Source organism: Mus caroli, chromosome 1, assembly GCF_900094665.2.
Source record: "Mus caroli chromosome 1, CAROLI_EIJ_v1.1, whole genome shotgun sequence".
Lineage (NCBI taxonomy): Eukaryota > Metazoa > Chordata > Mammalia > Rodentia > Muridae > Mus > Mus caroli.
In genome coordinates, this window is record NC_034570.1 from 151,587,500 (window position 1) to 151,613,102 (window position 25,603).

General features: G+C 45.0%; 2 protein-coding genes across 3 annotated transcripts in view; one reads left to right on the forward strand and one right to left on the reverse strand.

Annotated features, from left to right (window-relative positions):
- The first annotated feature begins 431 nt into the window (after positions 1-431).
- On the forward strand, positions 432-15,251 carry Serpinc1 (serpin family C member 1). The gene is made up of 7 exons (XM_021176895.1): positions 432-569; positions 2,413-2,782; positions 6,342-6,557; positions 8,133-8,270; positions 10,250-10,640; positions 12,663-12,727; positions 14,908-15,251. The coding sequence occupies exons 1-7, from the start codon at positions 529-531 to the stop codon at positions 15,082-15,084; spliced, it is 1,398 nt and encodes a 465-aa protein (XP_021032554.1). The 5' UTR covers positions 432-528; the 3' UTR covers positions 15,085-15,251.
- Positions 15,252-20,376: 5,125 nt separating this feature from the next.
- The window catches only part of Zbtb37 (zinc finger and BTB domain containing 37), a 28,370-nt gene continuing 23,143 nt past the window's right edge, over positions 20,377-25,603 (reverse strand). The window contains exon 6 of one of the 2 annotated variants that reach the window (XR_003836757.1): positions 20,377-22,092. The gene's annotated coding sequence lies outside the window, so the exon portion shown is untranslated. Of the gene's footprint in view, positions 22,093-24,582; positions 25,415-25,603 lie in introns of those variants that run through there. The other variant, XR_003836758.1, reaches the window with a different exon arrangement.

Genomic DNA, 25,603 nt, shown 5'->3' on the forward strand with positions numbered 1-25,603 from the left:
TCACACTTGTAATCCCAGCCCTTGGCAGGTAGAGACAGGGAGAGCAGATGTCCAAGGTCAGCCTTAGATACATAACAAACCTGAGGCTAGCCCATCAGAGGCAGGCAGGGAGCAGAACAAGCAGGTGTTCCCAGTCATCACCCTCCGAGTCTGCTCTCTCCTGACTTGAGGCACCAGGGCTTTTCCCCACAGAGCCCTCTTGAGTCGGGAACCCCCTCAGTGGATCTGAGTCCTCCATGTGCCCCCGTTTCCTTACAAAGAAGAGAGAAGACTGGAGGGCTGCAGGCAAGAAGAGGGGGCCACACCTTCCCTAGGCCTAACTGAACTTTAACTTGTCTACTAATTAAACAACACGGAGTTCTGTGCTTTGCTTAACCCTGGGAACTGGTCATCAGCCTTTGACCTCAGCCCTCCTCTCCTGATCAGCTCCCTCCCCCACCTGGCCTCTGGACCTCTCAGATTTAGGGGAAAGAACCAGTTTTCAGAGTGATTGTCTCAGTCAGCACCATCTCTGTAGGAGCATCGGCCATGTATTCCACGGGGGTAGGAAGTGGGGCTGCTGGTGAGAGGTAAGCAGTGGGCTTCCCTCTGTCAGCTCTGGCTGGGTTTTCTGACCTCTGAAGGACTCTCAAGGATGACCTCTGACATTTTTTAGATGACCAGGCCCTCTCCTTGGTAGTTAGTCAAAGACCTTTTGGAAGCCATCACTTCAGCTAAGCCACACCTGAGGTTCTTAGCTCCTTCAGGAGCCAAGGGTGCTTCCCTTGGGAAGAGATGGGCAAGCCAGAGCACACTTCCAGGGCAGCCTCCTAATCTGCTTTCTGCTCCTCTTCCTACTCAGCTGCCCCCCACCTGCCGCTGTGGCCTCCGACTACCTCCCAAAGCCTCCTTCCCCTTTCTCCCTCCTTGGTGTAGGTTGCTAAAAATTGAGAGGTGGCCTGACCATTATGGTTCCTGATTATGCACAGCAGAGCTTAGGGCCTCTCCAGCTGCTATTCACATTTCCAGATATGCCCAAGAACAAAATGGGAAAGACAAGACAACAGCCATGGCTCTCTCCCCCCCTCCTCACCCCTCACCTCCCTCTTTCTCCCCTCTCTCTCCTCTCTCCCCTCCCTTATCCCTCTCCCCTCTTGTCACTCTACCTGTTGGTATCAGACCACACAAAAATCCACGCATCCTTTGGTTGCCCTTACCCCCCAGTTAGACCATCTGCCACTGAGCAGCCTACCTGCCTGACTTTTTCTTCCAGAAGGGACTGGAAAGCCGCAATGCTTAGATACAGACTCCCTCCCCTCACCCAGGCACCCCAGAGCACCTGGAGGGAGAGCATTTACTTCTTGGTTATTACTTTATTGAGTATCCATATTCTCTTGCCAATCTCACTACTTCATGTTTTTAACTGAGGTATAATGTAGCCCAGGCTGCCCTCGTGCCTATTACCTTAGCCTCCCAAATGCTGAGATTAACCCTCAGCACACCTGGCTACTAGCTCAGTTGTTTAGGATGAGATACCAAGCTGGGCATGGTAGTGCATGCCTATAATCCCAGCGTTTGGGAGCTGGAGGGAGGAAAGTCGAAGTTTAAGGTCATCCTCAGCTACATAGTAAGAATGGGGCAGCCTGGGCTATCCCTGACACCCTCAAAGTGAGATTACCTTTACTTTTAGTGACCCTTGTTAGAAGCTATTAAAACATTTCAGGAGACAGAAAATAACGAGGGCAGAACTAAGGAGGGGGCAGTAGAGGTCAGAGGGTAAGGAAGGAGAATTCATTGAATCTGGGATCTGACTTAACCAGGAGGGGGAGGGGAGGGATCTGGATGACTTCTAGGTTTCTGGACTGGTGTCAGGATCCACTGGGTTGAAGGATAGAAGAGCAGGTGTGTGGGGGAGGTGACAGCTCAGCAAGTCACATCTCACTATGGAAGTCACCCGCCTTCCAGACCGAACTGTCCGGCCAATAGTAAGTCTGGCCGTCTGCGTGCAGGCTGGAGCTGCGGATCTGGGGCCTTCCGTACTCAGCTGCTCCGTTGCGTTCACGTTCTCTTACCCATCTTCGCCAAAGCCAGTCCTGCAAGATTCAGGCTAAAGTCCGTCCTTGTCTGGGGTTTCCTGCCCCCTTCAGGTGGCTCCCTTCACACTCTCGACTCTCTCTACTGGGCTCATGTGGGCGTTCCATTCATCAAAGGCAACGTTGCGTTCTTCTTTAGCCTAGCATGGACACACACACACACACACACACACACACACACACACACACACACACGTGTCCAGGCAAGGAGCCTAGGACTGGTTTTGTCCTAGATGGACAAGGATGCTTAGCTCAAACGTTAAGGCTGGAATCCTACACTTTCAGGAATAAGACTGTCGTGGTCAGTGGGGATGGGGAGTCATGGTTCTGTCCCTTGTAGGAAGCTTTGTCTCTTCTCTCTGCTCCTCATTGGTGCCTTGGGCTGTGCTGTCTGTCACGGAAACCCTGTGGATGACATCTGCATAGCGAAGCCCCGAGACATCCCCGTGAATCCCTTGTGCATTTACCGCTCCCCTGGGAAGAAGGCCACCGAGGAGGATGGCTCAGAGCAGAAGGTTCCAGAAGCCACCAACCGGCGGGTCTGGGAACTGTCCAAGGCCAATTCGCGATTTGCCACTAACTTCTACCAGCACCTGGCAGACTCCAAGAATGACAACGACAACATTTTCCTGTCACCCTTGAGCATCTCCACGGCTTTTGCTATGACCAAGCTGGGTGCCTGTAACGACACTCTCAAGCAGCTGATGGAGGTACAGTGTAAAGCCCTCTTCCTCTTTCCTTGTGGGGAGTGTCTCTTGGATCTCCTTATGTCGCACATCCGCTTGTCTAGGGGATCTCACTGTGGGTTATGATTTTCTTTGAATCAGTACTTCATGTGTTAGGATAATTTTTCTTTTTTTAATGATTTTTTTTATGTGCACTGGTGTTTTGCCTGCATGTGGAAGTGGGGTTAGAGACAGTTGTGAGCTGTCAATGTGGGTGCTGGGAATTGAAGCCTGGTCCTCCGGAAAGGCACCCAGTGATCTTAATTGCTCAGCCATCTCTCCAGTCCAGGATTCTTTTTCTTTCTTTCTTTCTTTCTTTCTTTCTTTCTTTCTTTCTTTCTTTCTTTCTTTCTTTCTTTCTTAAATAACTCTAGTTTTTTTAGAGTTTTGAGGTTTTTTTTTTTCTGTGTAGCCCAGGGTGACCCCAAACTTACTCTATATAGCTCTAGTTGGTCTTGAACTTGTGATGATCACCTGGCCTCAGCTTCATGAAGAGAAGAATTACAAGTGTTAGCTATCATGTGGCTAACTAGGCAAGGAGTTATTACCTGAATGTCTTCCTCATAAATGTTTCCTATTCTCTCCCATAAAAAATGGTTTTACTTATTATTATTTGAGAGGAGCACACACGGAGTCAGAGAACAACTTTCAGGGGTCAGTTTCCTTCTCCTCCTTCCTTATTGATGAAGGTCCCTCATTTCTGCACACCGCATGGTCCAGGCTGCCCTGCAAGCTTCCAGGAGACCTGTATTCCATATTGCTAAAGGGGTGTTGGGATTATAGATGCAAGCCTATATGTGGCTTTTTTTGTGGGTTCCAGGGACCAAGCACAGATTGTCAAGCTTGATAAGCAATGCTTTTATCTGCTAATTTATCTTGCTAGCTCATATTGTGTGCTATTCATAAACAGGAGAAGGCTGGGATTACCACTCCCTTTTCAGTCATAGTTTCTCTCTCTCTCCCTCCTCCTCTTCCTCCTTCATCCTCTTCTTCCTCTCTTCTTCCTCCTCCTCTTCCTCCCCCTCCTCCTCTTCTTCTTCCTCCTCCTCCTCCTTCTCTCTCTCTCTTTCTGTCATTCATTTTTGAGACAATGTCTCACAATGCTTCACTCACATTGTTCTTGAACTTGGGGTCCTCTTGCCTCTACTCCTCAAGTGCTGGGATTGCAGGTATGTACTATGTCCAGTTAATTGTATATTCGTTCATTTGGCCATTTGTATGTTTTTTATTTATTTATTTATTTATTTATTTATTTTGAGACAGGGTTTCTCTGTGTAGCCCTGGCTGTCCTGGAACTCATTTTGTAGCCCAGGCTGGCCTCGAACTCAGAAATTCACCTGCCTCTGTTTCCAAAGTGCTGGGATTAAAGGCGTGCGCCACCACCGCCCAGCTTTTTTTTTTTTTTTTAAATCCAGCACTATCTCTATGCTGGGGCCATCCATATGCTGGGTGAATATCCTAGGCCCTGCCCTGGTAGGGAAAGACAATTTGCCATCCAGTGAACTGAAGCAGATTGGCTCTTGGGGTCGATTCTAGGGCTCTATATCTCTATGTAGTGAGACCTGGATCCCAGGAAGCTGAGAAGCCTCAAAGAAACAGACTGTTTTGGAGCTATGGGCAGTAATGATCACTTCAGTACTGCCACCCGTTTTTGGCAGGTCAGGGAAGAAGAGGTTGGCCCTGGTATCACCCTAAACTGTGTCTGGAAACATGAGATCCTTACTCTGCCCTTGGCTTTCTTCAGGTCGGATCTCACTCTGGAAACAAAGATAAGTGGCAGGGAGGCAGAAGCCCCTGCAGCATGTCATACAGTGTCCTCAGAACCCAAGACATAGACGTCTGGGAGTTAGGAAGGTTTCCTTTCCTCTCCTCAAGAGGTCAGTTCCACTGAACACCACTCATGTGTTCAGACTCAGGCATGCGGCTCTATACTGCATCTGCTGTCCCCAGCACAGCACACAAGAGCCTGTCCTTGCTGCATTCTGTGTTCCTGAAGCTCTTGTGAATGAATGGCGGATGGCAGCACATTAGAACCCCCCCCCCCCCCCCAGGCATTCGTACACACAGGCATCAGTCTCAAGCATCTCCTTATAGTCTGTCTCTGTTCCCTGAATGTGAGCTTAAACATGACCTTCCCTATAAAAACCAACGGGAGCTGGAGACGTGGCTCAGTGGTAGAGCACTTGGCCAGTAATATGCAGAACTCGGGGGTTACTCTCTATTGGTGCAAAATAAAACCAGAAAGAAAAACCCACCAGAGGCAGAACAACATTGCTAATCCACACACGTCCTCTGAGTCCCTTCTACATATCTTACAATTTATTATGTCAAATATAGAAAAATGGATATGATTTTCTTTCTCTAGAGCAAAGAGAAACTTATAGAGTTTTTAGTCACAGATAAAAGGAGACCCGGGAGAAGGCCAATTGGTAAAGTGCTTTGCCTTGCATGTACCAAGTCCTGAGTTTGAGCTCCAGAACCTATATACACAGGCATGGTGCACATGTGTTAGCTCCAGGGAGGTAGAGATAGGCAGATAGATCCCTTGCCGGCCAGCCATCTTACCCTAGTCAGCTAGCTCTAGACCAGTGAGAGTCCCTGACTTACAAAGTGGGAAGGTGGGTCTGGAGAGACAGCTCAGAGGTTAAAAGAGCTCCCCTCTCTTCCAGAGGACCCAGATTAGGTGCCCATCACCCACGTCTGGCAGCTTATAGCCTCTTGCAACCCCAGCTCCACAAAGTCCAGTGCCGTCTTCTGGCCCCTTGAGGCACTCACATCTATGAGGCACTCTTTCACCACCCCAAAATAAATACAGTATTTTAAAAAAGGAAAAGAAGAAGGTGGGTGGTACCTGAGTAACAATATTTGAGCTTGTCCTCTGACCTCTCTGAGCATGTGCACACATGCCCACGTGCTCATGGGCACACACACAAGCACAGAGTGCTTATCAGGACACCAGGAAAACTTCAGAGAATAAATAAAACCAAAAGGCCTTTTCCACCTGAGGAGTGAGCGCTAGGTCTATGGCAGCTTCTATGGCTCTGACTGGCATGTGTGTGGTTCCTAAGCCCCTTCTAATCCTGAGACTCTGATTCTGGGTTCATTTATTCCCTTCTGACACAATCTTTTCTTCTCTTAGCCCTTCTACAACCTGTATTCCAGAGCCCCCAAGAATGCTGACCCAAGCAAATGCTGTGAGAATGAGTGTTACAAGGAGATGCACTACCTTGGTTCCTTTAGATATCTGTAATTACCAAGAGGACGTCTCCCTTCACAGTGAGAAAGCACCCTGCATTGGTCTATAGTTCCTTAAAGATCCAGTGGCGTTCCTGTCTCTTGTTCCTTCCCAATTATGTTTCCTGTCTTTTATTCTTTTTTCTTGCATATTTGTTTTTAGAACATGAGCTGAGTGTCTATGCTGTGCCAGGCACTGTGCTGGAGTGAGCTAACAGCTGAGATGGCCCTTGGACCAGCACTGTATTCTGCACCCATGGTAACTGACTGTCCAACCACACCACCACCATTTTCTTTTTGTCATCTATAGGTTTTTAAATTTGATACCATCTCTGAGAAGACATCCGACCAGATCCACTTCTTCTTTGCCAAACTGAACTGCCGACTCTATCGAAAAGCCAACAAGTCCTCTGACTTGGTATCAGCCAACCGCCTTTTTGGAGACAAATCCCTCACCTTCAACGAGAGCTATCAAGATGTTAGTGAGGTTGTCTATGGAGCCAAGCTCCAGCCCCTGGACTTCAAGGTGAGTTGTAGGTGACAGAGTCCCTGCCACTCGCACTAAGAAGGGAGAGGAACAGGATCCAGAGGGACACGACACTGCTTGCCAATGGTTGGTGGAGGTTGAGGACAAATCAGAAGCCACGGAACACACCCTTGGTTAAGGCTTCACAGAGCCACGGTCCTCAAGCCTTCAGATATAGAGGCTACTCTTTAGATGTTGTACAAGGGATTACTTTTTCATTTCATCTACCAAGTTCAGCTATGTCATGGTCAAATAAAATAGGTGCATAATGCGTGTTCCATGCCCCCTCGGAGATTCAGGAAGCACACGAGCCTAGTAAGTGTTTTGAGGAAGTAATACAGCAAAGAAATTCCTTGATTTCTGTTGTAGTGACTGTTCTATTGCTGTGAAGAGCAAGAAAACTCCTCTAAAAGGAAGCATTTCATTGGGGGGCTTAATTACAATCTCAGAGCGTTAGTCATTTCCTTTCTGGCAGGAAGCCTGGTGGCAGGAAGCGTGGTGGCGGGAAGTGTGGTGGCGGGGAGCAGGGTGGCGGGAAGCAGGGTGGCGGACAGGCAGGCATGGGCTTCAGAACTTACTTCCTAATTCATAGGAGGACAGAGAAGTTGAGAGATGCTAGGACTGGCAAAGCCCATTCCCAGTTATGCATCTAATCCTCTTAATCCTTTTCAGAAATCCTTAATCAAAGGGGGATTAAGCGGGCACATTTATGAGCCTCTGGGGCTGTTTTCATTCAAATCTCCACAGCATCTTTCTGTCAGCATTTTCTTTTCTTTTCTTTCTACCCCATCCCCCATGTCCAAGCCCCCGGACAGGGTTTTACTATGTATCCCTGACTGACTTGGAACTCACTCTGTAGACCAGGCTGGCCTCCGACTCTCAGAGATATGCCTCCCGAGTGCTGGAATTAGAGGTGTGAGCCACCGCTAGCTGGTCAGAGTTGTCTACATTTCTTTGACTACAGGGCGCTGGCCCCTCCCATCCTCTTAACCTGATTTCCTCCCACAGACTGGAGATGATGCTTCTCTATGAGTTTAGGGTTTCCGGGGTCAGAGTAGGTACCATCATTACCTTCCGTCTGCCAGCCTGTCTGCCCCTTTCGTCTGCCCTGTGTCTCCTCCTCTTTCTTCTGCTGCTTATAACATTTATTGATGGGCTGGGCTCTGAGTGTGAGCCCTGTCATGACAAAGGATTAAGTGGATGAAAACAAAACAAAAGCTGGTGACATATCGGATGACTGAGGGCTCCTCGGTGTGGGTTAAAGCGATGGCTTCCTTTTTTTGGTTGTTTTGTTTGTTTGTTTGTTTGCTTTTCAAGACAGGGTTTCTCTGTGTAGCCCTGGCTGTCCTGGAACTCACTCTGTGAGGCCTCAAACTCAGAAATTCTCCTGCCTCTGCCTCCCAAGTGCTGGGATTAAAGGCATGCACCACCACTGCCTGGCAAAGTGATGGCTTCTTAACCCATCATGGGAAAAGAACAAGCAAATGGCGAGCAACAGAAATGCTGCATTGAGAACTTGACAGTCAGAGCTAATGAGTCGAATAGGTGGGTAGGATTATTTTCTGTTTTCCTTAGGAAAATCCGGAGCAATCCAGAGTGACCATCAACAACTGGGTAGCTAATAAGACTGAAGGCCGCATCAAAGATGTCATCCCACAAGGCGCCATTAACGAGCTCACTGCCCTAGTGCTGGTTAACACCATTTACTTCAAGGTATGTCAGCTGGTCCTGGAGAGATGACAGGGATTTCTTCTCACTATTACTCTATTAAGCATGTGTAGTCAAATCCCTCCTGAAATGGTCCATGCATGGTCTAGGCAACCATATAAATTTGCTGAAAGCCCAGAGGTCCAGAGGCTTAGTAGTGTCCCCAGGCTGGGGCAGACTATGTGAACGTACTAACTGAGCATTCTTCAAGATGTGGCAAATTTTCACACTTGTGTGACAATTTCTGCCATTCAATTAATGTTTTCTTTTCTTTTTTAAATTTCGAGACTGGGTATTATGTAGTCCTGGCTGTCCTGGAACTTGCTAAGTAGACCTGGCCTCGTGCTCACAGAGATTCACCTGCCTCTGTCTCCCCAGTGCTGGGATTAGAGGCAGGTCCGTTAATGTATTTAAAATCAGAAAATAAATGATTTTGCTGACAATCATCAGTGATGGAGTTCCCCACTGCCAAGAACAATTTCTATTGAACATGTCCCCTAGGGGTTCGGAAGCTCCCAGTGCTGGGCTACCCAGAATAAGAAGGGGCCTGGGACAGTACTATGTTATGGCTTGTTTTCCTCACAGAGCCCAGGGTTCTGAGGACTGCTTCAGTCTGATTTCAATTGAAACAGAGCAGGGGGAGGATATTGGAACAAACGCCATCAGCACTCTGGAGGACTGTCCCTTTAGAGCAGCAACTGTGACATGTTCTTTATCCTCAGACATGCGCTGTTTGCATTCCTCCTTTCTCCATGTGGCCTGGAGACTTAGCCAGCCATGGCTACTGTCAGTCACTGCCTCTTGGAGCCTCCCACTCCCCAGAACAGAGTAGACTGCATTTCCATAGTGTGTTGTTTGATACCCCTTACAGTTTATGCGGCAACTTGCTATTAATTAATATCCTAGATTGTCATACCACTGAGAGTGAGACCGTGGGCTGTTTGTGCCATATGATTTCTTTATTTTAAAGATTGGCTCCTCATTTCTAAGTGTATGAAGTCATGTGAATTACTGGGGAGTCACTGGGAACTTTCCTATGGCCTATTTCTGCATGTATAAAATGGTAATGAGGATTCACCTACTTTATAGGTATACCAAAAGGTTCGAGTAGGTAACACAAGTGAAATACTTAGGTGTTATACATGCTTAGAGCACACAGTTAACATTGTAAAGTCATTGGCTCTTTCTAGTACTTAACTTGTGGGTGAGAAACCACCTCTCAGAAGGGTTAACTGACTTATCTCAAAGAGCCAGAAAACCATAAGGAATGAGGTGGGAAGCCAGCCAGGAGCCATTCCCCTCCTGGCAGGACTTCCAGACAAATCTCAGGGATTGCTGTCTGAGTCTGGCCTCTTAACTCAGCAGGGACAGAGCACAGAGTTCTGGAGGTTGGCTCTGGCAAAGAGGCTGATAGAGAGCAGACAACACGAGACAGAATGAACTTGCAAAGGAGAGTGTAGGTTATTCTAAGGGTTAGACTCTCCTGACTTAAAAAAACAACCAAACAACAACAATAACAGCAGCAGCAGCAGCAGCAGCAACAACAACAACAACAACACAATACCAGGCTGGCAAGATGGCTCAGCTGGTAAAGGTGCTATCACCATACCTGGCAACCTGAGTCCCATCGTGGAGCCCACATGGTAGGAAGGAAGAACCGTTTCCTGAATGCTGATAAATTGTCCTTTGATGTCCACACACTCACAGTGGCACACCCCTCCTCTCAAATGTTAAAAAAAAAGGTAATATTGATGGAAATACAGAAATGTAAAAAAAAAAAACACACACACACAGAATGAGACACACATAAATAACTGCACCACTCAGATATAGACATTAGCCTTTTAATGCTTATCTACTTTTTTCTAATAACTACATTTATATGTTGATGCAATTAGATAATATAGTTATGTCCCATATCAATAAGTATCCTGCTAGGATATTTTTGTTCTTGCTTTATGATTCTCCCACTTGACATCTTTCAGGGCCTGTGGAAGTCAAAGTTCAGCCCTGAGAACACAAGGAAGGAACTGTTCTATAAGGTTGATGGGCAGTCATGCCCAGTGCCTATGATGTACCAGGAAGGCAAATTCAAATACCGGCGCGTGGCAGAGGGCACCCAGGTGCTAGAGCTGCCCTTCAAGGGGGATGACATCACCATGGTGCTCATCCTGCCCAAGCCTGAGAAGAGCCTGGCCAAGGTGGAGCGGGAGCTCACCCCAGAGCTGCTGCAGGAGTGGCTCGATGAGCTGTCAGAGATGATGCTTGTGGTCCACATGCCCCGCTTCCGCACTGAGGATGGCTTCAGTCTGAAGGAGCAGCTGCAAGACATGGGCCTCATTGATCTCTTCAGCCCTGAGAAGTCCCAACTCCCAGGTTGGTATAGGAGAGATCTGCCTGCCTCCTTTCTACGCCAAGGTGGTTTAACCAAAAGTGAGAGAATCCAGAAAAGTCCAGGGAAGGGTGCTAAGTCAGGGCACCCGGACTCTGTGCTAAGCTCAGGGTGATCCCTTGCCCTTCCAAACCTCCCTGTGAAAGAGATTTTGCTCTTGTTTCCAGGAGTCCAACAAGTATGTCTGTCACCCCGAAATCTGTATCTAACAGGGGAGATCAAACCAGGTGGGGAAGAATTCAGAAAAGCATTGGAATTCAAAGAGACAGGCATTAAAAGCAATGCATATTGAGACCTGTAATTTCAGTACTGGGGGGTAGGGTAGAACACAGAGTGTTCCAGGACAGCCTTGGCTATAGAACAAGATCTTGTCCCAAAAGTAAATAAATTAGAGCCTAGAGAGACATTTCAGCAGTTAAGAGCTCTGTTTCAATTGAAATCAGACTGAAGCAGTCCTCATTGCAGAAGACTCAGGGTCAGTTTCCAGACTCCACAGTAGACAGCTCATGACCCCACAGGCACCTGCACTCATGTACACACACAAACACACACACACAGAGACACAGACACACACAGACAGACACACAGATACACACACACACACACAGACACACAGACACACACACACAATCTTGAATAAGATAAAAATGTGATAGTAAATTAAAATTAAAAACAAACCTTAGCTGGGCATGGAGGTGCACGCCTTTAATCCCAGAACTCGGGAGGCAGAGGCAGGCAGATTTCTGAGTTCGAGGCCAGCCTGGTCTACAAAGTAAGTTCCAGAACAGCCAGGGCTACACAGAGAAACCCTGTCTCAAAAAAACCAACCAGACAAAACAACAAAACAACAAAACCCCAAACAAACAAAACAAAACAACCCCCAGCACTTGAGAGGCAGAGGCAGGAAGATCTCTGAGTTCGATCAAGGTCAGCTTGATTTTTTTGGGGGGGTGGGGTGGGTTTCAAGACAGGGTTTCTCTGTGTAGCCCTGACTGTCCTAGAACTCACTCTGTAGACCAGCCTGGCCTCGAACTCAGAAATCCGCCTGCCTCTGCCTCCCAAGTGCTGGGATTAAAGGTGTGCGCCACCACTGCCTGGCATAAGGTCAGCTTGATTTACAGAGTAAGTTTCTGGATAGTCAAGGCTACACAGAGAAACCCTGTCTTGAAAAAAACAAAAACAAAAACAAAATAAGTAAGTAAATAATTAAATTTAAAAAATGAGCCTTAAAATACCTTTTTACCTTTTTATTTATTTTTCCTTTTTTTTCATTGAGACAAGGTCTTATGTAGCCCAGGTTAGCCTGGAATCCACTGTGTAGCTAAGTCTGGCTTTACCCTGATTGTGCTGTCTCCACCCTGAGAGCTGTTTAATCCCTTTTATCATGTACACATGGTGTACCACCACGCCTGGCAAGATCTTTTACTTATTAGTACATGTATTTATTTGTTGTTATGTATGGTATGTGGAGAGGAATGTGTAAGTGTGTGCATGGTGGGTCAGAGGATAACTCTCAGGGGTTCAAAGCCACATGGAGCCCCGGGATTAAACTCATGTACCCGATGAGCAATCTCATTGGCCCACAGAGCTGGGTTCAGTGGCACACAATTATAATCTCAGCCCTCCATGCTGGGGCAGGATGACAGTTTAAGGCCAGCTCAGGCTACACAAAGATCCTCGCTAAAAATGACTTAGACTTAGGTAATTAGATTTATCTTTATTGGGCTATCTTTAGCTTTGAGAGCCAAACCTCTTAAAAATGTTACCAGCCTGGAAAGACATATTTTTGCTAGATATAGTAAAGTTTTTCTTTTGAGAGCAGAGTCCCACCCTTCCACCTTCTCAAAAAGGTTGACATCAGATTAAGTCACAAGATCCAGGTCAACGAAGCCAAAATGCATCCGTTTTTAAGAGGTATCCATTGAGGGGGTGAGGGGCATTATTAGGGAGGCTCAGCAGTCTGCTTCTCAAGACACAGCCCCCTCCCCCCCTTCTTGTTCTTCCAGGGATCGTTGCTGGAGGCAGGGATGACCTCTATGTCTCCGACGCATTCCACAAAGCATTTCTTGAGGTGAGTTCAGTTCCTTCCACCCTCTGCCTTTTTTTGCATTTTATCAATCTGTGTTCCTGGAGTTTTTTGCTGCTCTTCTGGTGGAGACAGCAGGTCTATTAGCAGCAGAGGACTGTGGCAGAGGCAGCTCTGCAGTGTCCCTCTAGATCATGTACACATGGAGAAGCTTGTAGCCCCCGCCATGAGGTCGCCTCAGTATGGCACTTCAAAGAAACCCTCAAGCTTTGGCTGTTTGACCTTCTCTCCTGCTAGAGAGACATAGAGGGTAGCCCAAAGAAAAGGAGCCAGCAAAGGCCATGGAGAGGGAATTCTGAGATGTTTCAGGAATGTGAAAAGCATGGAGTAAGACTGAAACCGATTCTGGACAGAATGGGGAGGGACCCGTGCCTAAGTGAAGAAGGTGAAGAACAACTGAACATAAGACAGGGGGTTGCTAATGAGTATGGCTCACCTTAGCGTCAAGGGCGTTCTACAACAATCTTGATATATAGCATTTCAGGAAACTCAGGTGGGCACATGTTGATCTTCTTGGGAGATTAACTACACACAGTGGTATGCTGAGACTGAGAAATCCCAGGGAGGAAATGAGTACAGCATTGATGAGCCTGTCTTCCCCCAATTAAGGTGCACATAGAATTGTATGTTAGCCAAGTAGTGACAGGTTGTAGAAATTCTGGTTCTTAGGTACTGAAGTGTGGACCCTAAAGGTGGGGATCCTTAACCCTGGAGACTGAAGGATGGAGTCTGGGAATTTTTTTCTTTTTTCTTTTTGGTTTTTTTCGAGACAGGGTTTCTCTGTATAGCCCTGGCTGTCCTGGAACTCACTTTGTAGACCAGGCTGGCCTCAAATTCAGAAATCCGCCTGCCTCTGCCTCCCGAGTGCTGGGATTAAAGGTGTGCGCCACCACTGCCCAGGTAATTTTTTTCCTTTTTGTTGATTTGTGTGTTGAGGAAGGTTTTCTTCCTGTAGCCCTGACCATCTTGAAACTTGTTGGAGAATCTGTTTCTTAACACAGATCCTTGGGAGATTTTTACAAGTAGGTTTGAGGCCCAGTGGTGTAGGCTGTTCTTCGTGGAAGCTAAGACTGTGAGCAGAAGGACCAATGATAGACAAAGCTAACAGGACTTGTGTTTGCAAAGAAAGGCTGCAATTAGAGAGAAATATCCAGAGTATGGTGCCAGAGAACGAATTCTAGGATCCAAGCAAGCTTAGTGGCAACTTAAGGAAGCAGAAGGGTAAGGGACTTGCTGGATTGCAACTTCACATCACTTAAATTTAGTCTCAGAATGAGCATGCAATAGATGTGGGACACCAAAGGGAAGGAAAAAAAAAACCCCACATTAACCAGCCCCTCAAAACACAGAGATTGCAAGTACTTTATTAATAGTCAGGGACAGGAGGCCAAGGCAGGAGAATTGCCACAAGTTTCAGGCCAGCCTTGTCTATATAGAACGTTAAAGGATAGCAAGGTGTACACACACACACACAGAGGCCAGCCTGGTCTATACAGAACATTAAAGGCTAGCAAGGTGTACATGTACACACACACACACACACACACACACACACACACAGGAATCAGGATCTTAAATGGCAAGCTAGCCTCAGTACTAGAATGCACAGCAAGATCCTACCCCCGACAGGTCAGTATGTCAACAGTTGTCAATTTCTGAAGGCATCCCTTCAGATGTGCCATTGTTCAAATGCTGTTTTTTTCTGGTTATTACTCCAAAAAACCCCACCTCACTTAACTGGAGAGCTGTCTTTTCATAAGCCACGGGTTCTTGGTGGCTTTTGGGGGGTGGTAGTGATAGCTGGGATTTCTTTATGCTTTGAGAGTGAATTTAAAGTGCAGATCTCCAAGTTTGAGTCTGAGTTTTCTCTTCGCAGTTGGTTCAAAACAATGCACTGTTGCATTTGACAATGTCCAACCATGCTACCAGAATGTGACTTTTAGTTCAGGGATTACACTTGTGGCATTCTTGCAAGGTTTTGGATGAGCCCAGTGCATTGTACACACTGGAGGTTAAGAACGAGTAGATTTCTGGAGGGAACCATTTGTGTCCGAGTGTTAGCTACTAGAAACCAGCAGTGGGAGCGGCTGGGTCTGGGTGTGATTTATGTGCCTAGGGTACATGTGTGTAGGGTAGCTAATATTTGTTTCCTATGTGACCTGCAGGTAAATGAGGAAGGCAGTGAAGCAGCAGCGAGTACTTCTGTCGTGATTACTGGCCGGTCACTGAACCCCAATAGGGTGACCTTCAAGGCCAACAGGCCCTTCCTGGTTCTTATAAGGGAAGTTGCACTGAACACTATTATATTCATGGGGAGAGTGGCTAATCCTTGTGTGAACTAAGATATTCTTAATCTTTGCACCTTTTCCTACTTTGGTGTTTGTGAATAGAAGTAAAAATAAATACGAATGTCACCTCACAAGAATGGACTTTTCCACTTGAAGACGAGAGACTGGAGTACAGATGCTACTGGGGTACTCAGTAAAATGACATTTTCAATTTTTCTCTACCCAGTAACCACTTTCTGTACCCAGCAAGTGAAGGGGGAGCAGCCAGCCACGGTGGCACAAACCTGTATCTTAGTGCTTTTGAAGGTAGAAGCAGGACGGTCAGGAGTTAAGGCCAGGTGAGGCTGGGCTGTAGAGTGAAAGACTGTGTCTCAAGATGACTTCCTCTTCTCCCCAAAGTAGAAAAGAAAACCATAAAAACAAGACGTAAATATATTACTATTTCATCTTAGAGGATAGCAGGCATCTTGAAAGGGTAGAGGGACCTTAAATTCTCATTATTGCCCCCATACTAAAAACTAAAAAACAGACCCAAATCAATCTCCCTATAAAGACAGAGATTCAAATAAGAGTATTAAACGTTTTATTTCTCAAACCACTCACATGCATAATGTTCTTATACACAGTGTCAAAATAAAGAGAAATGCATTTTTATACAAACAATTTCAAGTATACATTAATAGACTTCTCAGATTACTAGCCAAGTTGCTAAGATTTCATTCACATTGTTCTTAAAGCTGTTCAACGAGAAAGCTTTTGCTAACTGCTTTAAATATGTTTATATAAACCCACATCTTAACTCTTCTTTGAATCTCCCCCTCCCTTGACCCCCGTGCCCTCCCCCCCCTCCCCGACACAATAGGGCTCCAGGGGCTTTAGGAGACATGCTGCCCGCCCAAGAACGATTGGCTTGTCCAAGGAAAGACACAATCTACAGGAGGAGAGTCAGGGTCCCCTGTCACACAGGGGGAACCAAGCCCAGTACTTAGATGTGACACAATTCTGGGTAATATTTTAGTGCCATTGTTTTCGCTTGATTTTTTTATTCAAAAAAAAAAAAAAAAAAAGAAGAAAGAAAAGAAAAAGGAACTTACCACAAAACACGATTTTTTAAGATATAATTTGGCAGCTAAAAAAATAATTCAGTGAAAATAAAATTTCCCCCAGAAAAAAAATTCCAAAATCAGGGTAGGTATTTTGAACTCTTATTTAGTGGTTCTTTTGCCCTTTGGCAGGGAGCACTTGGGGACAGCTTTAAAAACGTGTTATTTTGTGTTCACATTAAGATATTTGATTCTGGAGCAGCAGCTGCCTAGCATATGTAAGGCCCTGGGCTCAATCCCCAGCACTATGGGGTAAAGTACAAAGAAATGTGGTTAAACCCAACAAGGTCTGGCAACAGTTTTCCCTCAACTTCCCTCCTGAGTGATCCGGCTTCAGCCACACTCCTTAGGAACTAAAGTGCATACTTCTTGTTTTTGTTTTTTTGTTTTTTCAGTAAAGGGGAAGGGAGGGTTCACACGTGATGATTGAAGGAGGCTGGGGGGAGAACATCCTACTCCTATATATAGGTATTTATAGTTAAGGTCACAACAGAAAACAAGAGTCTTAGGAGACAAGATGCACATAGCCAGCCCCGCCTTCTCAGAGGTATGGGAGCGCTACCCTGCGGTACTTTCTCAGGCATCTTTACTATTAACAGCATAACTGCTGCAGATGTAAGACACAAATCTCAAGTGTTAGACTCTTTTCATAGGGAGAAAACAGACTGGGAGTTAACAATAATCTACCCCATTCCCACCCAGGACCAAGGTTTTAGAAAGTGATTGTCTCTTTCAGTACAGACTCTCCTTGAGGAACTAGTGGAGACTAGTGAGATACCTGCTGCTTTCAAATGCTATTGTGTCAGCTTCAGAAACAGGAGGAGGCTGCAGTTTGATTCCCACTGTCACTCAATAGCAGCTGAAGTGAAATCTTTTTGTGATTTCGTAATGTGACAACTATAACCCAAATCTCATTTTGTTTCCCTCTGTTTTACGGCGGCTTCTTGGGATGAACCCCCCGACGTTCTCAAAGAGAAGTTAATGCTACATTAGAAGCTGTGCGAAGAAGCAATGGGCTCAAGAGAAGAAGAGGGATCTTGTCCTGGGTGCTGGCCTCTCAGTCCAGTGTGATCTATTTTTCACAGTGACCAGTGGGAAGGCACAGTGCCAGGGACAGGTAGCCGGGAGTCAGCTGTCACCCGTTAAATAAGCACCAGAGAGAAGAGTTGGGTATCGTTCCTTCCTTCAGAATAGGTCTATCTGAAGGGAATCAAAGGTCTGCTGCATTGCTGTTCCTCTCTTGCCCTCACCTCCTCTGCCTTTCATAGGCAGTGCCTGAGTAGCCCACCCTAAACGACAGGCACCAGGAAATGTAAGCGCTCTGCCAATGCACTTTCCCTCCCTCACTTAGGGAGACTGAGGACCCTCGGTCCAGAGCACTGTTACTAAGACGTCTTAAAGGAAAAGGAAGCGACTGAGTCCTGAGTAATCGATCCATTAGAACATAAAACAGTGAGGAGGCCAAAGCTGTGAGCAGACCAGCAGGTGAAAACAGACCCTGGGAGTGCGGAGCGCACTTCCTTGGCCTATAGCTCTGATGGCACTTGCTTTCCTCAAGGACCAGGGGATGGAGCGAGGGGGTCACACTGGGATCAGACCAGCACTTGCTTAGCTGTTGCAGAAAGCTTTGGATCTGGAATGACAGTTCAGTGGCAGAGTGCTTACCCAGCATGCTCCAGATTCTTGGGCTCAACACCCAGTACTAAAAGGACAGAGCTATGGGGCAAAGGAGGGGGAATGAGTGAGTGAGTGAGTGAATGAGCAAGACAACACATTAGGGCAGAAGATGATCTGACTTTACATTTGTGGTAGAAATTTTTACTCTTGCTCAAAATATCAAATGCTGACGCTTACCTTTTCCCACCACTCCCCCACCTTTGTCTTTTGTCCCTTCAAAAAGCTGAAAGTCCAGTGTGGTATAATTTGCATAAACTGCATAAAATTTCACAGTACTCCACCATGTTCTCCAGCATGAACACCCCTTCTAGAAACCACCTTCCTATCCTACTTACGACCAGGAAGTCTTCAGCAAGCCATCCTAAGGCAGGGCGACAGTTCTCTCAGATGTTGTGCTTAGAGCTACGCAGGCCAAGGACTTATGCTACTTAGAATAAGTGTTCACATTCTGCTCAAATCAAGCTTTTCCTTTACCTACCTTTTCTTCCTGTCTACACCACCTACTTCCTTAGTGCAAACGATCAGTTGGAAAGCACACTTCCCCCAGCAGCTAGAAGCTTCGTGTAGTTCTTTCAAAGGTGGTTCCCTCCTCATTGCCACAGCAGGCAGTAAACTGTCATCTGTTACACAGATTTTCTACTCAGGGTGAGAATGGAAGCTGGGCAATTTCCTTTGGGAATGACTGGGTCGGGCCTTCTAACATCCTAGATGGGGAGGTGTTAAGGAGACTCACTTCACACCCTAGTCAGAAATATTTAAGCCTTAGAGTTCATTTCATTCAGAAAGCAACAGCTAAGAAGTCAAGAGTCACTTGATAAATCCTACCAGGCTTAGACAAATAATCAGAAGTGTCCTGGTCACTCTAGACAGGGCTATTCTTTTCTCCATAAGTGACAATACTACCTGTTTGTTTCACAAAGAATAGTAGCCCAAAGTCAGCTTGAGCGTGGCTTTGCGGGTCTGTTTTTAATCAGGACACTGAAGGGCTGCTCTATTTTAGCTATCAGAATTGAGCAGTTACCACTCAAATCTCACATGCAGAGGAAAAGGACTCTATAGAGAACAGGCTGGGAAACTGCTTTTGTGTACATATGCACACTTTATATTTGGCACGGAGGATACCGGATGGATCATAACATTTTTTCCAGACCTACTCTGAGAAGATGAGCCTGCACTCTGGCCCACTGTCAGCTTTTGCCAAGAGCAAGCAGTAAAGGTTACAGTGTCAAGGAAACTAGCTCCTGGCATTTCTCTCCCAGAGTCCCTTCGACTCCAAGGAGTTCTTTCTCTTTTCAACCAAACCAAACCAAACCTCAACCCTGCCCTCTAAAGCAAAGCCCAGACACCTTCATTTCACTTGGAGAGTGGGAGAAAGAGAACGAGATAATGCTAGTTTGAGGTTATCCTGTCCAAGACCACAAGTGAGTCCTCACTAAGTGAATTTCAGCCCTGGCTGTACATCAGAATCATCGGGCAGGTTTCTGTCGTTGCTCAGGTGACTGCACACAGGGTCTTGTGCATGCTAAACAGGAGTGCGATACCAAAGCAGCCACTGCACTCCCATGCTGTCCCTAGCCATCTTTCTGAAGCCCGGGTTGCACAGCAGACCAGTCAGATGGAAATGATGTCTGGAAGGGGTGTCACAAAGGCTCAGTGCTCATCCAAGCCAGAGGAAGAGGGGAAGACTGTTTCCGTCTACATTCATGAATTTGATATAACTCAAGAAAATTACCTGGGCACTCTTTATTTCTCCAAATATTAGTTTAACCAAATAGGTAACCACACTGACAATAAAGTACTATTAAGTAAGAATTAAATATGTGTTTTAAAGAATGATTTATACCAAGACAACAGGGTAGGCCTAGAATAAAACATCATACAAGCTGTAAGCAGGAGGGAGAGCTTTCCTAAGCACAACTTAAGTCCTGAGCCTGCCATGCTAGCACGGCCCGCAGACTGAGAACGACTCTCCGGTTTAGCAGTAAGCAGTTGTGGTGAACAGACTCACAGGTTTAACTCATCTTTCTCTCACACTGGGTTTACTCAGAAACTGCTCACAGTCACTTTTGTGGAGTGCTTCTCTCCCTATTGGGAATTTCACATTATCTGTATTTCCTATCTGCCCTACCGATAGTGTCACAAGGAAAGAAAACTGTACCCAGAAAACACTGCAAACACCTAAAGATCTGAAAATGGAGAATTCTAATTTTTATCTCTAACCAGAGAATTGCTGCGTTTAGACATTGTAGCCACACAGAGAAGTTGAATGAAAAGGTGAAGACATTCCAGGACATCTGTTAGTTGCTTCTCAGCTGTTACAAATGTTCCAAAGGTAGGAAAGCTGACTTTGCTCTGGGAACTAGCACCTCAAGTAGAAACCAGTTCTGACTAGGTGGCATTTTAAAAAGCACACCTCTTTTTGTTTCTGTTTTTCAAGACAGGGTTTCTCTGTGTAGCCCTGGCTGTCCTGGAACTCACTCTGTAGACCAGGTTGGCCTCAAACTCAGAAATCTGCCTGCCTCTGCCTCCCAAGTGCTGAGATTAAAGGCGTGTGCCACCACTGCCCGGGACATCTCTCTCTCTCTCTCTCTCTCTTTTTTTTTTTTTGGAGTAATTAGAAGCAAATAGATCATCCCAAGAATCCTTGTCATATATACCCATGTAAGATACTGACAGTAGGCTCATTATCAGGAACACATGGCTAATACTCCAGTCTCTACAAATAAACTGCCAACAGCAGCAATGAAAGAAGAGGAATGAAGTGAAACACGCCATTCAACAGAGTTTGGGAATCTGTAAGAACAAACACATGAGGAGGATGCTGAGGCACATGCTGGTAGTGTCAGCAAGCGAGAGGCCAAGGCAGGAACAGTGAGAGTTGAAGGCCCGCCTGAGCTACAAAGCAAGGCCTGAGGGTCTGCCTTGGGAACATCACAAAGAGACAGCAAAAATGGAGGGTGATTCAGGAGGATGGAGAGTTTGAGGCCAGCTTGGGCAACATAGGAAAACACAGCATATGTGCATGGGCAAGAACACACAACAAAGCCTACCTCTAACAGACAAGTGAAAGACTTTGGGCAACAACAATCAAACATTAACATCTGCATTATAGCCTCTGTATTTTGAGTCTAGCTTTCTTCTGCTTGCTATAGAAAGCTACACCCTATTTCTTCAGCAAAATGCCCAGAGGTAGAGGAGCTGAAATGTATAGAGAAAGGAATGGGGGTAGGCTGGCTGAGGAGCCAAGCCCCTGTGCCAGGGCTGCAGGGAAATCCTGAATATGCTCAGTATTTGCTGGGAGGTAGGATAGTCTACGCTGACCATCTGCCTTCATTAAACACCTTTTCCGTATAGGCACACAAACACCCAGTAACTCACAGCAATACTGCAATTCACAGCCACAGTGTGTTCATCCCAACAGCTGCTTTCAGGCTAATTGCTGTGTACTGATCCCTAGCCTTTCTCAGGTAGCTATAAGCATATTTTCTTTTGCCAGGGCCTTAAGCATATATTTCACTTGAATACTTACATCTGCTGCTCTTAAAAAACAAAACAAAACAAAAAAACCAGATGCGCTGTTAGATGTGTTATAACATCTTTATAAATAGAAAGTGCAAGAAATATTTTTTTCAGTCCAAATACAAAGTTAACAAAAGCTCTTAAAGCCTACTATGCTAAGAATTTAATTTTTACTACAACACAGCTAACAAAATGCTTCTAAGCTACCAAGATCATGGTGGGTGAGTAAATATATTTATAAACATACATTATGAAAAAGACATTAAGAAAATAGCTAAACTTCCCATAAAATTATTTGTGTGAACTATCTTCAGTATACCATTCTGTGTTTAATGCACATGCATATACAATTGAATTCTTTAGTGATATTTTTATTGAGCCATTTTTCCAAAAAGAAAACAGGCTCATTAAAGAACAACAACAAAACTCATTACCAGATTTAAAATCATTTTTGTAAAAATACTAGAAACTCCGTATAAATGCTAAATATGCCTGCCACCTAATAGCACTTCAGAGGTGGACTTTTGGTACACTTTTTGTGACCTCTTTAGTAATGTGGCTTCCAGAGGAAACACATTTAAGCTTTGTTCCCTGCATAGCATCTCTGCTTTGAGTGGTTCTTAACCACTACAGTTGGGCTTCTATGACTTATAGGAAACACGTCATTCTCAAATGTCATCAGCATCTGCTTCAAGATGAGGCTACAGGCAGAACTCTAACCCTCAGGTAGTGGCTACGTACTCCAGCTGGTGTGACTGTGTCGCTGAAAGGAAAGAGAAGATTGTCAATCTGTAGGACCCTCCTTTGCTCACCTGTTCCTTTCCTATGTAGCCATCCAATGACCACAGAGATTCCAGAGGCGTTCTCAGTGAGTACAGCATGCCAGTTATGACAGGTTATCACAGTAAAATTGTCACTTCCTGGGACTGTAATTTCAAAGTTATTTAAGAAAGACAGAGGTAAGTGGATTATATCAGGGTGGAAATGAATATTTAAAAAGTTTTAAATTAAGTTCTATTCCTTATATTCATTAAAAAGTCCCCTCTTCTTTACACGATAAAACCTAATTAATCTCCACTCCACCCCTGGCTCTCTAACTGCACTATGGGGTTTTCTGTTTTTCTTTTTCCTCTTTCCCCCCAGTTCCTAGCATTTTACACGGTCTTAAATTATGCCTTTGGTTCCTAGTACCCCTCTATTTCCCTAGGCCTCATTTAGCAGCAGAGATCACTGGACTCCATGAGAACTAGAAATGATGGGCTAGAAGCTATTTCTCTGGGAAGCTACTCACTTGGTATCTCAAACATTTTTTCTCTTATGAGTATTATTGGTTTGGGGGTACTTAGCAGAGTACAATTTATTCTCTACCATCTTCTTCTCAACGCAGGACTAGTTTAAGTTTTCTAGCCTAATTATCTTAAGTCAGCAGAGGTTTAAGTAAAGCATTATAAATCTGACAACCCCAGCTTCAAAAATCACCAACGATCTGTGACTCTGAATGAGAGAAGCTAATACACACAATTGGGCAACTGACTTTGCTGTAAGAAAAACAGTAAGAATGGGATCGGCCAATTAATTCATCTTTAAGCATAAAATTATACAAGAGGAGAAGTGGTGGGTAGAGATGGCATAAGACAAGTAGGCAGTAGGCAAAACTGACTGTGGTGAGCTGGAGATGTTGCTCAATGGTTAGAGCACTTGCCTGGCATGTAAGAGACAACAGTACAAGAACCTCTTATGGTCTTAATAATAGGCTAGCAAGCCACACAATAGCAATTCCTGAAATGATTTAGTAGCCATATATTTTCATATCATAGGAATTTCCCACCTATTTATAAACATAAATGCAGCTGTCTCCAATAAATCAAAATCTCAAACAGTAATACGTCTTTTATTTCCTACGAGTGTTTTTGGCTTAGCATGCATAGCTATTGTGGCTTCACAGCAACCACAGCAAAATCCCATAACAAAGTATAGAGTGGGAAAGGAACAAGTGCTTTAAAGTGTGTGGAACTTGAAAGAAGGCTGTAACTAATAAAGTGAGTCTCAGGCATTTGTCTCATTCTCCTTCTAGATCTTTTACTGTCACACAGCAGATGGAATAAATGGCTTCAATGGTATTAATAACTGACTGCAACCCTATAGGAGGAACAACAATATGAACTAACCAATACCTCCAGAGCTCGTGTCTCTAGCTGCATATGTAGCAGAAGATGGCCTAGTCGGCCATCACTGGGAAGAGAGGCCCCTTGGTCTTGCAAACTTTATATGCCCCAGTACAGGGGAATGCCAGGGCCAAGAAGTGGGAGTGGGTGGGTAGGGGAGCAGGGCAGGGGGAGGGATAAGGGAGGGGGAACTTTTGGGCTAGCATTTGAAATGTATATAAAGAAAATATCTAATTAAAAAAAAAAACAGTAGAGAGACAACCACCCTTGTCTGCTAATTGGCACAGGAAATAAGCAAAGTTGACTATGTGGGTCTCCTGAGTTTAGAAACCATTTAAAACAACAAGCTTAGTTGAATTTTTCTTAGAAGGGCTGTGGGAAATGGTCTAGAAACCTGAGAGCTACCTGGGTATTTTAATGAAAAACTTAGGGGTCTTTTGATTTTGTACAATAAGAAAAGTCAAACCAAACATGGGGAAAAATTTCCTAAATATTAGAGACAAAACAAACAAACAAACAGACAAACAAACAAACAAACAAACCAACCAAAACTGACTGCAAAAGGTTTAGGAGAAAATATCAGCCTAAAGTTACCTGTAAACAATTTAACAAGGTCTCCACTCTCCGTATGTCTTTCATAAAGGTTAGGTACTTCCTCTCCCCTAGGGTCTAGGCTCAGCGCTTACTAAAGTATGGCAGTGACCCCGTGATGACTGGAGGCCTGGCCTTTAAGAAGACTGGCATCTTCTGCCCAGCCTAAGCTGCCATGTTAAAAGTCCAACTACCTGCTGAGTGGCGGAGGCCCACATCTTTAATCCCAGAATTTGGGAGGCAGAGTGGGAGGCCAGGCTAGTCTACAGATCGAGTTTCAGGACAGCCAGGGCTACACAGAGAAACCCTTTCTCAAAAAACAAAAACAAGGGCTGGTGAGATGGCTCAGTGGGTAAGAGCACCCGACTGCTCTTCTGAAGGTCCAGAGTTCTAATCCCAGCAACCACATGGTGGCTCACAACCATCCGTAATGAGATCTGGCGCCCTCTTCTGGAGTGTCTGAAGACAGCTACAGTGTACTTACATGTAANAAANAAANAAATCTTAAAAAAAAAAAAAAAACCAAAAACCAAAAACCGAACAAAAAGAAGTCCAACTACCATGGAGAATCCTTGAAACTCAATGAAAAAGCCAGGCCCAGCTTTTCAGGTTCCTATACACCAGGCACACGTGACATCATCTTGAACCTTTCAGACCAGTTTAACCACCTCCTCAACTTCTTTTTTTTTTTTTTTTTTTTTACTAAAAGTAGGAACATTAGTAGGTACTGTACAGGAAGTAAAAGCGCGATAGTGGAGGTAGCCTGGACTTTGGAACTGGATTGGTAAATATCTGACCTTCATCTTATGTACCCCTAGGCTCATCAGTTTTTTCATCTATAAAAGGTGCCATAGTTTTACTCACGAAAGGCACTAGAGGCTGTTCTGAGTATCAGGTGTTAGATCGCCTATGTAAAGACAAAGTGTGTCATTCTAAGATGATAACAATGATCTTAACAGACTGACATGAGGATAAGTTAATTAATAGAACTGTATCTTGTACATAAACATTCAAAAAATTGGCTGTTTTTAGTATTACTATTATTATCTTAGGCATATCTTGACATAAATGTAGTATGCTAGTAGAGCTCACAGTATAGTTAAGGACTTTGTTTTTTTTAGAACTTCTCTATAGTAAAAAGTGCAAGCTTTCTAAAAATTCATGTATCAGACTCTCATTAAGTAAAACCTACTTGACTCTCAAAATGGGAAGCCCTGTTGCACATGGTAGAGCTTGCCTTTAATCCCAACACTCAGGAGGCAAAGGCAGGCAGAAGTCTATGAGTTCCAGCTTGGTATATGTAGTGAGTTCTAGGACAGCCAGGGCTACCTGGAGAGAAAAACAAAAGAATGGGTAAGTCACAACTAATTAAAGCTTGTTTTGTCTGAAAAACTCCAAGCACATTGTCTGGTATCAAAAAGTACTTAATATTTCTTTAATGGAAGTCTCCTACATATAGTGAAGACAAGTAATTGCATATGTTTCCTTCCGTGAGATACTTCTGGCATTACAGACTAA

Bases quoted from the DNA above. Each gene is read 5' to 3' on its own strand.
- Serpinc1 (XM_021176895.1), top strand. From the start codon at position 529: ATGTATTCCACGGGGGTAGGAAGTGGGGCTGCTGGTGAGAG. The intron at 6,558-8,132 runs GTGAGTTGTAGG...TGTTTTCCTTAG, and splicing joins TCCAGCCCCTGGACTTCAAG to GAAAATCCGGAGCAATCCAG. The intron at 10,641-12,662 runs GTTGGTATAGGA...TTGTTCTTCCAG, and splicing joins TGAGAAGTCCCAACTCCCAG to GGATCGTTGCTGGAGGCAGG.